The following is a 15,607-nucleotide window of genomic DNA, read 5'->3' on the forward strand; positions in this document are numbered from 1 at the left end:
GACTCTAAGACACTGCTAACCTTGCTAGGTGATTCACTGAATACACAAATGCATATTACAAGCAGGCATTTTACAGGTTGACAACCATCTGGCCATAACGTTAACCACATCTGATGACCAACAGACGTTATACTATTGTTAGGTTTTTGGCTTATGTATTTTGTGCTCAGACTATGGGCCTGATCACGACTTTGGCGTTAATGCCGGCGGTATTACCGCCGGCGATATTAGCCCTACCGCCGAACTCCCCGGCGCTAATAGCGCCGGATCACGAGTTTGGCGGTAATGTAATTCCCCATTCCCCATTGAGCTCATTCGGGAATGCCCCATTCCCCATTGGGCTCAATGGGGAAAATTTGCGCTCTTACCGTCGGTGGATTTCCCGTCGGGGGTAATAGCGCAAATTTTCGGCGGATTTTTCCCCAGCCAAGAGCTGTAATAGCGCGAGCGCCAGATTTAAGGGTTACCGCCAAAGTCGTGATGAGGACCTATGTCATGAAATTTGTACTGCAGTCACAAATGTATAGGTATTTTCAAGCAGAAACAACTCAAAAAGCTGTCTATGCTAATGCCATCCTGCTACCTGTGGCAAGAAGCACATGCCCTTGGGGGGGAAAGGGTAGCACCCAGGGTCTCTCCATTTATTTAGGATGATGGGGATGAATGGTAAAGCCTGGTGTGGTATTCTGTACAGTATTGGCACAACAAGCAACCAATGAAAAGGCATGCTTACCTATGGAGACCTATATCATATTCAAGAGTATCTCCTCCTAAGTAAGGTTTCCGTGTAATTCGAAATAGGCTTTTCATGCAGTAATCCATTACAACACCAACCATGGTGAGTTGTGGGAATGCAATTTCCTGTGCACTATCTGCATTGTTTGCTGCCTTCATTTAACATCGAATTTGGGGTGTGCTTTTAAAATCGACATTTAAGTGTTTTGCAGCGTCCATCTTTAAAATCGATTTTATGTGTATCATTTCACTCTTCCAATGTAATTCTATTCCTGTTGGGTTTCACTTATTCTCCACGACTCAATCTACTAGACCCCCTAGTGAGTTTAGCCAGAACCGTGCAGTGCTGCCACTCCTCTCTCATTCTTTGGCAAAACCTCTGCCCTCCTACAGCTCTCTCCATCTTTCCCATATTCTCTAACTGCGACACTATCACTTATCCCCCATCTCTCTCCAAGTCCGGCAGGAAAAAGCACAAAAAAGATATCCTGAGTGCAAGCCCTAGACTTCCCATTGCAGACTCCTATGTCAGTGCTTCATCTAGAGAGGTTTTCACTGATATCCTTTTCTCTGTCCCCTCTCCTGATCTCTAGATTCTCTCTCCACTCTCTTTCCATCCTCACCCTCCTCTATTAATGGTGGCAGCAAGTGGGAAGTCCTCTTGGCTGGTTTGGCATCCTCTTGTTGCTTTGTTAATGTCTATGACACTGGCACCATTCTGGTTCAGGGTTCACATCCCAGCCTCCTTCTCTTTGACCGCATCTTGACTTCTCTCATTATCTTCCTTCGCCTGCATCCTCCCTTCTCTCTCTCTCCCTCCTCTGAATGGTGTACCACGCCCCTGTACCCCACCTCATAAAACCTTCAAAAATGCTGACCACCCGCACCTGGCTACCCTTAACGCCTGCTCAGCCAATAAACATTCCTCTGACATCTGTCTCCTCCTTGAAGACATTGACCGCAACATTCTCACTCTTACTGAGACTTGATTCAATGCTAGCTTGCCACTGCCTTTGACTCCCTCCTCCCTGATGGCTTCAGAATCAGCTCCAAGCCTCAACCCCACCGCACTGGAAGCGGGGTTGCCTTAATCTTTCCTGAGTGGGTTCCTGCCTCCATCTTAACTACCCAGATGTATTCCTCTTTTGAAAGCCTGGTTTGCAAGTTGGTCACCTCTCTCACATCCACCCTGACCATTGCTACCATCTACCGCACTCCAGGCGCCACCTCCCTATTCCTCTCAGAATGGGCCGACTTCTGCTCTTCTTTACTTTCTGCCACCTCTAACCTCCTCCTGGGTGATTTCAACATTCAACTGGACTCCCATGGCTCAGCATCCACTCTATTCTCTGACGTCTGCGCCTCGCTTTTCCACTGCATTCTTCCTTCTGGGCCAACCCAAACAGCTGTACGCACTCTTGATGCCCTCACACTCTAACCTCTCTCTCTCCCCGCCACTAGTTACCCCTCTCTCCTGGTCAGACCACACTCTCCTCTCCTCCCATCTGGGTTCCATTGGCCCCCTGACCGCCCCCCCAAAAGTCACACCAACCTCGTTCATTAACACACGTCCGATGAAACGATTGACTGTGGCTGCCTTCGCCTCCATCTTCACCCCCCTCGCCCTACGACCTCTGATTCTACCGCTGACTCTGCCCTCAGCAACCTCCATCTTTCCATAACCAACACTCTTGACATTCTTTCCCCAGTCATGAGGATGAAATGAAATGAAATTATATTTTATTTATATCACGCTCATACACTGGTGTTTCAGAGCGTGACCAGAACAGGGGAGAACAAAAAAAAACAACAATTTTACTAGGCCCAGTGACATTAAGAGCATGCAAGTGGATGGGAAACGGAAAAGGGGGAAAGTGCATGGAAGGGGGGAGTGGTGGAAAGTGCGGAACAGGGGGAGAACAGAAAAAATATTAATACGTACAATAAATAAATAATAAATGCCCTAAACAATGGTAGTGCAGCCAGCAAGTGGTAAGTGCTAGGTTAGTTAGAAAAGGTATATCTGATAGTGTAGAAGAAAAGTGGGTGAGGGACTGTATCGGTAGAAATACAGACCCAGGTGCAAGTGGTGGCCCGGAGGCAATGCATGAGGGTGGCAGGGTGAGCAGGTACCTGGGCCCGAAGGACAGATGGTGGCCAGGTGCAACAGTGCTGAGAGAGAGAGAACAGATCAGCAGGGGAAAAGAGGGGAAAAGGCAGGAAGGTGTTGAGGTGCTTCCGGAACCAGAGATGGTTCTCCTCAAGTTTCAAGGTGGCAGGAAGGCTGTTCCAATGGGAGGCCCCAGCTGAAGACAGAGATCTACCTCCAGCCCGTTTCTTTGAGAAATGACTGACCCTGAGGGAGTTAGAATTATAGGAGCAAAGGGCTCGAGAGGGGAGGTGTTTATGGAGGGATAGTTGAAGGTACTTTGGACACAGGCCCCAGAAAGCCTTGTAGACAATGCAGAGGGTTTTAAATGGAATCCTTGCATCGACTGCGAGCCAATGGAGGAATTTCAGAGCTGGAGAGATACGATCCCAGGGCTTGAGGCCAGGGACAAGTCTTGCAGTCCTGTTCTGGATTAGTTGTAAAGGGCGGAGAGTGGAGGCAGGTAGATTTAGAAAGAGGCTGTTACAGTAGTCCAATCTGGAGAGAAACAGAGATTGGGAGACAGTGAGTTACTGAGGGTAGGAGAAAAAAGGCAGAGTACCTCTGAGGAGGTGCAGTAAGAAGTTTTACTTTTTAGAAACGTCAGAGATGTGTGAGTAGAAGGACAGTGTAGAGTCAAAGATGACCCAGACGTTCTTATCCTTGCGGGCAGGGGTAGGAGGTGGGCTAAGGGAGGCCGACAAGAGAGTGAAGGGAAAGGATGGTGAAGATGTACCAATGAAGAGGATCTCTGTCTTGTTGACATTTAGGCAAAGATCATTGGCTGCAGACCAATTTTGAATGGTGATTAGGCAATCATAGATGAGGGAAGGAGAGGGGTGGCTGAAGGAAGACTGAACATGAGTTGGGTGTCATCAGCACAGTGTTGGAAATTTGAGCAGAAAATGGAAATGCAGTAGGTGAGAGTTGCCAGGTATTGATTAAAAAGCCAGGGTGAGAGGCAGTGCTGTATCCAGAGCCTGTCAGATCCAGTACAAGAGGCCGTGCAGACCTCCATGCAGTGCTGAGAGCAGAACCCAGAGTGCCTGAGACCTGTCCGGTGGCGAGTGAAGCCAAACTCTTTACCAGATCCTGACGGGGCCCCTTCCATTCCCAAGACTAGGAGTGAGTATCTAGTCTAGAACTGTGCATAGTCATCTCTTAGTCTAAAGTAATCTTATCCCATCCATTCCACTTATCCAGTACTGCATTATAGAATCTTGTGTCCATCCTGTTGATTCCAAATCTGTAAAGCGCAATTTGTCATTTTGAAATCTTGACTTTATTTCTGAAAATCTACCTTCACAAAAACCTCAGTAACTTTTGAACCACACGTCCTTTAACTGTCATTTTGAAGCTAAGATCCTAAGCTTTCCAACGAACCTGAAACGACATTCCAATTCATTATAGTTTTTTCTGTAATCGCGTTTTACACACGCGGAAAAATTGCAGCGAATTGCCATTTATCTCCATTTCAACACATGCCAAAATAGCTGTTTCTTGTTTGTAACTGCTGAAATTCGTTTTCAATCTGATAATCATTCATGAATCATTGATAGTGTTGACCTGAACCAATCCAAAGTAATTCCCACTAGTGCTGAATCTTCTTTAGTGAATTAAAATTATTTTAGCATATTTTTCACATTCATTGCTATCCCATTCAAAAATATTTTTACCTGTTTAAAATCATACCTGTGTGCTCTCATTTCTATCTCTTCATATTGCATAGGGGGGGGAGTGAGTAGTCACAGGGGAAAAAGTGACCATATTATCTTTTGATTGAAATCATATTAAGTTTATCTCTGTGTTGCATTCTTTCCTATCATTGCATTTCCTTGAATCATATAAAGTATTCCCTGCTACCTTATTGTTCCTATTCCTACTCCTAAGTGATTAAAGAGATTGTTGATTTTGTAATGTTACCCATTGTTGATTACCGTCCATATTCATAAGTGTGCTATACCGATATTATTTTATTCATAAAAGTGTGATATATATATATTGTTCAATTCTTCAAATAAACCTTTTAATTTGCAAAACAAACTTACTTCTTGGCTCAGTGAGGTCAGGGGATTCAAAGAGAGGGGCGTTATATAAGGGTTCATCATCCAGATTTAAAGAACTTTGACATACAAAATATATAAATCAGGGCTTCCATTGGGCGTCCCAGACTAGGCATTGACTTAGTTGGAGTGCTGGATTGAAGTCACTTACACAGCAGAGTGAGTCGGGCCGTAGGGGTGGATAGAGAGGGAGTCGCAGAGGTTGTGAAAGAGCGCAGATGAAGAACAGGGAGAATCAAGATGGATGTTGGGGTCACCAATGAGGAGGAGTTGAGTGGTTGAGGCCAAGACGGAGGAAGATAGGTCTGCCCAATCAGAGAGAAAAGAGGTGATTTGACCAGAGGACCTGTTGACAGTAGTAACAGTAAGAGAGTGGGTAGGAGTGGGAGAGCCTGCAGACAAGGCATTCAAAAGAGGAGTACGTCCGAGTGGGGATGATAGAGGTAGGAAACCACTCAGGGAAGATAAGGGCTGCACCCCCTCCAGGCCGGGTGGATCTAGGGGCAGAACGGGTCTTGTAGCCGTTAGGTAGGAGAGTGTCAAAGGTCGTGACAGAGCTGGCCGTGAACAATGTCTCGGTAAAACCGAGGACATCAAGGTCAACTTCTTCAAGGAGGTGGCAGATGTCAGAGGAGTGTTTGACAGTGGAGCCAGAGTTGAGAGTGGCAAGGTGAAGAAGGTTGCCAGCCTTAAACACCTTCCGGGGATGCATACAAATAAGAGGTATGCCCTGCAGAGGTGTGGAGGGAGCTTAAGATGGGTCAGAGGAGGAAGGAAAAGAGGGCGAGGTGGCCAAGGTAGGATAGTAAGGGACAGCTGGAGATGAGAGGAAGTTGATGAGGTGAGGGAACCACCTATCAAAGAGGAGGAGATTGGCCTGAGGGCCTTGCACAAGAACAGTGCCATTAAGTTAGACTTTAATGATAATCTGGAGGAGTCAAAGCAATCCATGAGGACTTCCCAGCGGTTGCCGCCATTAATGGGAGAGGAGGAGACAGGACAGAGTACAGAGATCATATGAGGGGTCCAGAGATCTGGTGTAGGAATGACAAAGAGGATGTCAGTGAGGGTTTGTCTGGCAGAAGCGCTGGAATAGGTATCAGCAATGGGGAGACCTGGGTTGAAGGCCAAGATATCCATTTTAAATGTCTTCTTTCCAGACTTAGTGAGAAGTGAAGGATAGTTTATAGAGAAACAGTTTGAGTAGATAGGAGAGACAGATAGCGCCATGGGCAGGTAGAGAGAGGGGGCAGTGAGAGAGTACAGCGGTAGAGGAACAGTCACTTGGCTAGCAGGTTATGGTTTAAGGCCAGAAGTGAATGAAAAAACACACTCACATTTGACTTTCTAAAAAACACACCCAAATTTGACTTACTAAAACACACCCAAATTTGACTTTAAAGAACACACCCAAATTTGACTTTCAAGAACAGACCCAAAATTTCACTTACTAAAACACACCCAAATTTGACTTTCAAGAACACACCCAAAATTTCACTTAATAAAACACACCCAAATTTGACTTTAAAAAAACACACCCAAACTTAAACACACCCAAATTTGACATACTAAAACACATCCAAATTTGACTTTCAAGAACATAAATTTGACATACTAAAACACACCCACAATTTGACTTACTAAAACACACCCAAATGTAACTTTCTAAAACACACCCAAATTTGACATACTAAAACACACACAAATTGGACTTTCAAGAACACACCCAAAATGTGACTTACTGAAACACACCCAAATTTGACTTATTGAAACACACCCAAATTTGACTTACTAAAACACACCCAAATTTGACTTACTAAAACATTTGAAACCTGTCTCAAAGCGTAATACTTGGTATGACACTGAACTTGCAGCCCAGAAACGAAAGTGCAGAGCAGAAGAACAGAAGTGGCAAACCTCAGACTCATCCTCTGACAAACTGGCCTGCTGCTTTCTCCAAAGGCAATACAGACTTGCCATCTGTGCAAAGAAAAGAGCCCACATTAAGGGGCAGGTCTCTGGCGCATCCAATAACACGGCTGAACTTTTCAAAATGTGCAGGGAACTAGCCAATCTCCACAGTCTCCTCCTCCCCTTCTCCTTCCCCGGCCAATGCACTGGCCTCACACTTTGCCACCAAAACTCAGGACATTCTGACAACCCTTTCTACACTCCTTCACCTCCCACTCCCCCTTCACACTCCTCCCTCCCGCATCCTTCCTCTTCCTACTGTTCCTCTTTCGCTCCTGTCACACCTGAAGAGGTTACCCAAGCTGTCTGCTCCATGAATGTCTCTTCTAAACAGGTCTCATCTTGCTCATCCAGGATAACATTGGCTCTCCTTCCCCTGCTCTTGCTGATTTCTGCAATCACTCCTGTATCACTTGATCTTTCCCCTGCCTCCTCAAACACTCTGTTGTGTGCCCACTCCTGACAAAACCTTCCTCTGACCCTACCTGCCCTTCAAGCTATCACCCCTTGCTAGGGAAGCTACTTGAGAAGCTGGCTTTGCCCCAACTTAACTCTCACACTGAACTTGTTGGAGGCCACCATGACCATCAATCTGGATTTTGAGCATCCAGAGGCACTGAACCCGCTCTTCTGAACACCTGTGAAGAACTGCTTGCATCTCTGGATGCCAACTCCACAGCTGCCCTTAACCTTCTCAATCTCTCCTCTGCATTTGACACAGTTAACAATTCCATCCTCATTCAAAGGCTCCACGATACACTTGGTATCTCTGAATGGGCACTGGATGTGCTTGTCCTCTTTCCTCACTAACCGCTCTTCCCAAGTCATCCTGGCCCCTTCTCCTCTCCGACTTCCATCTCCACCTGTGGTGTCCCTCAGGGCTCTATACTCTGCCCTTGGCTCTTTAACATCTACCTTGCTCTCCTTGCACATCTCATCTCCTCTTTCGCCTCCAACTTCTATTGTTATGCAGACAACACACAGCTCTTCTTCAGACTCCCTGCTGACCCTCTTGCACCCTCCATCATCCCTGACTGACTATCTGCCATTCAGTCCTGGTGCGCCTCCAATGATCTCTGCCTCAATGCCTGTAAAACTGAGATCCTTCCCATTGGGACCCATGCTCCCTCCTTCTCCCCTTCTCTCTGGCCTTCCTCCTTGGGATCTCCCACCTGTGCCTTCAACTGAAGCCAGAAACCTTGGAGTCATCTTCGACTCCTCTCTTTCCTTCCTCCCTCACACTCAGGACATTGCCAAGAAGTCCAACCATCAGCTATTCCTTCCCAAATGAATTGTACCTTTTCTCATGTTCCCTCAGCGGCTCAATGTGACTCAAGCCGTGGTTTGTAAGGATATTTGGCGTGTTACAGCACAGAGTACAGCACTACTACACAGGTAGCAAACAGCACAGAGTACAGCACTACTACACAGGTAGCAAACAGCACAGAGTACAGCACTACTACACAGGTAGCAAACAGCACAGAGTACAGTACTACTGCACAGGTAGCAATTTTTTTTTTGCAGCACCACCACAAGGGTGCGGTGCATTGCTATATGTGTTACCAGATTAACAAGAAAAGACAGGCTATTCAGTCAAAAACGATTTTAACATATAAGATGCAAATCTATTTTTACAGTTAAAAGCACACGTGCTCATTTAAAAATGCACACTATTTTTCACCTGAAATGCCTATGGTGCGAGAGACACATTTGAAAATAACAACTAACATAATTTATAACTAACCTGACTAATGAAACATAATCCACTAATAAAAATGTGTCTCCACTGCAGAATTAGGCCTATTCTGAAAGTGAACTTTTAAACGCACATCCATTTTTTTTTCTGTTCTCTCTGCTGCCCTGTCCACATAACTGCAGGAAGCAAATGGGCTCGAAAGAACAGGAAATCAGTTGGTTACAAAGTATTACTATAAAAATGAGCCATTGTGTAGAGAAGGAGGAGATGGCGTGATTAATTCTGATTGGAGCAGCGTCATAGCAAGTATCATGCTAGAGGGAGTGATCAGGCTTTTGCTGGGGGGAGTTTGAGGAAGAAGAAAGGCAGTCAAGATTTGGCAGAGCTGGGAGGAAGACCTTTTCCTGGTTGGAGCATTCCTATCTGCAAAAGCTGAGAATTCCAGGCAATGACCCCGGTTTGAGAAGGCAGGCGTTCCTTTTTACTGGGGTTAATCTTCAAGGGAGCCACATTCAGAAAGAGAACAGCTAAAAAAAACTTGGCGGAGAACAGAACACCATTTGCAACATTAACGTGTGATTAAGGCACCGGAATCCCCTTTCCTACTCTGACTGAACATTATCGTCTCGTACACTCAGCTCTCACACTTATGTAATTACCTTATCTGTTCAGTCAAGTTTTCTTTAGCTGTTCTCTTTCTGAATGTGGCTCCCTTGAAGATTAACCCCAGTAAAAAGGAACGCCTGCCTTCTCAAACCGGGGTCATTGCCTGGAATTCTCAGCTTTTGCAGATAGGAATGCTCAAACCAGGAAAAGGTCTTCCTCCCAGCTCTGCCAAATCTTGACTGCCTTTCTTCTTCCTCAAACTCCCCCCAGCAAAAGCCTGATCACTCCCTCTAGCATGATACTTGCTATGACGCTGCTCCAATCAGAATTAATCACGCCATCTCCTCCTTCTCTACACAATGGCTCATTTTTATAGTAATACTTTGTAACCAACTGATTTCCTGTTCTTTCGAGCCCATTTGCTTCCTGTAGTTATGTGGACAGGGCAGCAGAGAGAACAGAAAAAAAAAATGGATGTGCGTTTAAAAGTTCACTTTCAGAATAGGCCTAATTCTGCAGTGGAGACACATTTTTATTAGTGGATTATGTTTCATTAGTCAGGTTAGTTATAAGTTATGTTAGTTGTTATTTTCAAATGTGTCTCTCGCACCATAGGCATTTCAGGTGAAAAATAGTGTGCATTTTTAAATGAGCACGTGTGCTTTTAACTGTAAAAATAGATTTGCATCTTATATGTTAAAATCGTTTTTGACTGAATAGCCTGTCTTTTCTTGTTAATCTGGTAACACATATAGCAATGCACCGCACCCTTGTGGTGGTGCTGCAAAAAAAAATTGCTACCTGTGCAGTAGTACTGTACTCTGTGCTGTTTGCTACCTGTGTAGTAGTGCTGTACTCTGTGCTGTTTGCTACCTGTGTAGTAGTGCTGTACTCTGTGCTGTTTGCTACTTGTGTAGTAGTGCTGTACTCTGTGCTGTAACACGCCAAATATCCTTACAGGTTCTCTCTGGACTTGACTACTGTAATAGTCTCCTCTTGAATCTTCCTTCTTCCACTCTGCAACCCCTCCAGCTTATCCAGAATAGGGAAACAAGAGGTATCCTTGGCCTTAAGCCCAGGGGCTGCATCTCTCATGCACTCAAAAGTCTTCACTCTCTCCTGGTTGCTGCACGGATTAAATTCATATCCCTCTGCATCATCCACAAGGCTGTCTGGGCCCAGGGACCACATTATCTTCAACTTTATCTCAATAAATACTCTCCCTCTAGACCACTTTGCTCCTCTGGCACCATATGTACGAGCGTTTCTACCATGCATTTAAATAAAATTGAATACTGAAATTATTGTCAAGGAGTGGTGCCCCATTCCACCCAAAGCCCTGGCCAGTAGATTCCAGTATGGGGTGGATTTCATGGACTATAAACTTCATCAGTGCCCATGTTGTTTGTAAAAGAGTTACCTGGGGCATGAGTGCTGTTGTCTTGTAAAAGAGTCGTTGGTGCGCGGGTTATCGCTAATTGCTAGTCTTGGTAACACCTCCTCTTCATAGGCTTAGTTTATATTTTCTGTACAAGAACAAAGTGTTTCCAAGAAACAAGAGATGCAGGTTCTCATGGTGTCTAGTTATCAGCTAAGTGGCAACGGTGGTGATGGCAACCTTCATTTGTGATGGTTGCCATCACCGGAGATGTGCTCTCTTTGTGTGTATATCTGTTTGTTAAACAGAGGGCAGGGGGTTGCTCGGTTTACTCTGCAGGCTCCCTCCTTTGGAATAGCCTCCCCTTCTCCCTGCACCTTGAGCAGGACCTTCTCAAATTCCGGAAGCTCCTTAAGACTTTCCTCTTTTCCTCCTCCTTTCCTCCTTCTCTCCTCTGCTAATTCCACAGTTACTGAATCAGTGTCCTTGGCCGTTATGCGTCTTCAGGGCCTTGACCTCCCACACCAATTCTCCCCAGCTCCTGTCAGTCCACAGTGCTTTGCATCTGCACACCCTTCGCTCTGGAGACTTGTACTTACACCTCCCGCGGCTCATGCTGTGTAGCACTCTACATTCCTAGCACTTGGACTCAGACTCCCCAGTACTTACCCACTCTTCCCTCTTCCTTTCTGTACTTGCACATTCTAAATACTCACAAGGCATAGCAGGTTTGTCCCCCTCCCTCTTCCCCCTCTGCTCTTAAATAGTGTGTTGTTATGTAATATATTTCCCACTCTTCCTCCCTCCTTGCCCTGTGGGCACTTTAAAACAGTATATTCTTATTGTACAAGTGCCTAATAAGCAAACAATACATACCTAAATAAATACATTAAAAATCCCTGAGCTGTAGGTTAATAAGATGAAAGTACTCTGAATTGTACCAAAGGACGAGTAACTCACAAAAAAACATGCTACCATAACCACAATTTGCTTCAATACATTACATGGAGTGGTGAGCTGTATATGCTTGCAGGGGAGATGGTTTACTGCCTCTCAGCAGTTCATGAACCATCCACATATAGGATTTCACAAACGTGATACAGCAAGGGTCCCATGTAATGTGTGTAGTCAAATCAACGTGGCTACCACAGGCTATCACAGGCTATCACCGGACACACAGATAAGAATGATCTGTCTGCTCCCGGAGATGTGAACCTCGCTGATAACAAGCCCAAAGCATAACCATCACAAATTAAGGTTGCCATCACCACCGTTGCCACTTAGCTGATAACTAGACACCATGAGAACCTGCATCTCTTGTTTCTTGGAAACACTTTGTTCTTGTACAGAAAATATAAACTAAGCCTATGAAGAGGAGGTGTTACCAAGACTAGCAATTAGCGATAACCCGCGCACCAACGACTCTTTTACAAGACAACAGCACTCATGCCCCAGGTAACTCTTTTACAAACAACATGGGCACTGATGAAGTTTATAGTCCATGAAATCCACCCCATACTGGAATCTACTGGCCAGGGCTTTGGGTGGAATGGGGCACCACTCCTTGACAATAATTTCAGTATTCAATTTTATTTAAATGCATGGTAGAAACGCTAGTACATATTACATGAATGAATGTAAATATGTTTTTGTATGCCCACTTTTTCACTGAATGTGGAGTTTTGCATAGGATTTTTGCATTGTTAGCATTTAACTGTATTGGAGATGTGGAAAGTACTCACTTGTGTTACTTGCATACTCGTTCCAGTTAAATATGTGCATGGTCCTGTTGTAAAATGTCCCGTTTTCGTGAGCCGTGCTGTTAACGAAGGAAGTCACGTATATTTCATAGGCGGAGGGGTCAGGGGGCCATTGGAGACATTTATTCCTCAGGTTGCCCATGAACAGCTGCAGCCCTATTAGGGCAAATACACTGAGACAAAAGACCGTCAGAATCATGACATCGGAGAGCTTCTTCACCGACTGAATCAAGGCTCCCACGATAGTCTTCAGGCCTGAAAAGAGAATGCAGACATTCACACATAATTACATCATGCTTATTCAACAGGTAACACAGCTCTATGCAAATCGTCATGCAGCGGCATTGTTAAATGTTTTTGCCATTGTCAACTCAGTCGGTTGATCTGCACGTAAAGTAATTTAAATGGATGCCATACACTCGGGACAGCCATCTTGAGGGAAAAGGCAAGACACTGCTTCATGCTTTCTGCGCAAGGCCGCAATGACGTCAATGCTTTGCTTTCGCGTTCTTCTCCTGCCGATTGCCCATGCATTGCTATCTATACATGTGCACTGTTAGTAAGGCACAACTTTCCGCAATGGTCACACAGAAAGGTACGTTTTTTAAATTATACTTTTTTTCTTACATACTTGGGTGTTATAGTAAAGTGGATCCCAAATTGTTATTCAACTCATGCTGTTGCACTTAGTCATCCTCTTAAATGGTGAATGAAAATCAAACATGATTGCAGATTCGATGTAAAAAGCCATTTTGATGGTCGCGGTCGACCTTCTGGAGGCTAGGGCGACATACCTTAACTGGATTTGCATAATGTCAATGGCAAGCGACCTGATCGTCTGCACCCTGTGCTTTGTTACTCCTCACTTGTTATAATATGGTTTCAAACTGTCCAGAACCCCTGGAGCCCCACTCGCTCATGAGCATGATATGCAGAGGGTGCAAAAAATGACAACATCCAAAACCAAGAGCCATAAGAGAGGATGAAAATGGTGCTGTTTCATGCAAGGCTAGTTAATCTTTGAGGACAACAGGAAATGCATCAGCGTGCACTTCTACTTCCGCATTCAGACGTTAGTAGCCCTTCACTGGTTGAAGGTCAGTGTGCGTGTTTAACCTGGCTCTCACCTGACCCTGAATGTTCTTGACGGTGTCACATTGCCCTGGTCCACAAACTCTGTAAAAACATTATGTATGTAACAGGCAATTCGATACATAGACACAAAGACAGAGCACAGGAAAACAGCTGGACACACAACATAGACCCACCACCTCTCACCAATGACTCCGTCTTACCTGGAATTACGGAAATAGTTTTCAAAGCTCTCAACACTCTGAAAGTTCGAAGAGCTGAAACATTGCCTAGGTTTACAAATTCTGTTACATACCTGTAGAATTAAACCACAATTATTCAGAATTCTGAACACAGAGAGTGACTTTAACTACTTTTGATCAGGTGTCAAGACCAAAGGGTGATGGTTACAAAATATTCAAGTAATACAGGGAGTAGAACACCATTCATCGCAATGACACTTTTCCTTTAACCATAATAGCATCTGCACTCCATTATAGACCTCCTCTAAGCCAATGCAGAGAACGCAGTCTGCACTGTCTGCTATAGACCTCATTCCAAACATTCTTACTTTAGCAGCAGCTTGACAAGCAGCATAGAAGGTCGCCAGCCGTGTTAAGGCAGGCAGGAGCATGAACAGTTCAATTCCCTAAATTAACAAACAGCAATGAAACACAAAATGGGTAAAGTTTGTTGTTGCTAGTTCTGTTTTCATTAAATCACCATTATGAATTACAAGTTGTGTGTGCCAATTTCCTCCCCTTAATGAAAACGCGTTCTTTTTTAATCGCACAGCTCCAAGTGCTAATAGCTTTATAGACCTCAGGAGGCATCCTTAATGCTTTGTATAATGACACTGCCCTCATGTATAGCCCTTGGCTTCACCTCACGCAATAACTTGGGTGTGGATTATTATTATTTTTTTTTTGTTCTATTTGGCTAATAAAACATCAACCTTTTACAAAACAAGCGAAGGAAAAAAAATGATTAGACAAAGATACAAAATGAGCACTTCACATTAATTCTGTCCACAATAAATAAATAACTCCCCCCCTAAAATATGCTAAATAAGTTTCAACGGAGTCAAAAATAGCATTGCAGCGACTGTCAGTGACATACAGTTACCGCTTAAAATCCACTGCCACAAATTATCTACATCAATAAAATCAGGTCTCTGGGCAAACTCTTTAAAGTGCATCATGTGTACATTGTTTAAAGCAGGGCATTTCATCAGTAAGTGATTTACAGGCCGATTCATGGAATAATTAGCGCGGCGCAAGTGGCCAAAAACGTGCGATTCGCAGTGGAATAGCGAAAATCGCAGTGCAAGTGCGAAAATCGCACGAAAAGCAGCGCACATCGATTCATGGAAGGGCGTGCGCGAGAAAACCATCGGATGTGCGCTAAAAAAGTGTGCGGCGCACGTTGGCGCACAGGCCATCTAACGGCGTGCGCCAGGTCACAGCGAAAATCGCACAGGCCACAGCGAAAATCGCACATAGCGTGGCTCACACAACAAAAGTAGGCGGAACACGGGGCGTAACACTCGGAATGGGGAACAACTTGCCAAAATGTGGGTGTCACGGGGTAAGTACAGGGTGCAAGTGCGCGGAACGCCCACACGCTCACCTACAACACGTATTCATGGAATCGAATAGGGCAAAAAAGCGCACGGTCAAACCAGCGCACAGGCACAAACACGACCGCCACAAGAAAGAAGGCGGTAGCGTCTCTGCGCCTGTAATAAATGTGCGCCAAAAGGTGCGCCAACAAATAGCACCTATATACAGCTATGATGAATGTCCTATACTGTGGCCCTCCAGGACAAATGACGTGCAAAGGGGTACCCACAAACACGGACATCCGCTGACTGAAAAATAACGTGTGCGTGTATTGCGGGGTGCGTGGGAACTTTCACACGTGATTTGGCAGGGTACGTGGATTTCAGGGGTGCGCGGGAAGTTCCACACGCGATTTGGCCGGGTACGTGCGCGGGAATTTCCACACGCGACTTGGCTGGGTATGTGGATCTCAGGGGTGCGCGGGAAGTCTCACACGCGATTTGGCAGGGTACGTGGATTTCAGGGGTGCGCAGGAAGTTCCACACGCGATTTGGCCGTGTACGTGCGCGGGAATTTCCACACGCGACTTTGCTGGGTATGTGGATCTCAGGGGTGC

General features: G+C 45.2%; 1 protein-coding gene across 2 annotated transcripts in view; it reads right to left on the minus strand.

Annotated features, from left to right (window-relative positions):
- Positions 1-15,607, minus strand: part of LOC138488902 (sodium channel protein type 2 subunit alpha-like) — a 1,546,115-nt gene that overhangs the window by 703,322 nt on the left and 827,186 nt on the right. For both annotated transcript variants that reach the window (XM_069616296.1, XM_069616295.1), the window contains exons 6-7: positions 13,654-13,745; positions 12,341-12,613 (exon numbers count right to left, since the gene is read on the minus strand). In XM_069616296.1, the coding sequence (XP_069472397.1) occupies positions 12,341-12,613; positions 13,654-13,745 (365 nt within the window). The remainder of the gene's footprint in view (positions 1-12,340; positions 12,614-13,653; positions 13,746-15,607) is intronic.

This window comes from Ambystoma mexicanum, chromosome 9 (genome assembly GCF_040938575.1).
Source record: "Ambystoma mexicanum isolate Mex_15411 chromosome 9, UKY_AmexF1_1, whole genome shotgun sequence".
Lineage (NCBI taxonomy): Eukaryota > Metazoa > Chordata > Amphibia > Caudata > Ambystomatidae > Ambystoma > Ambystoma mexicanum.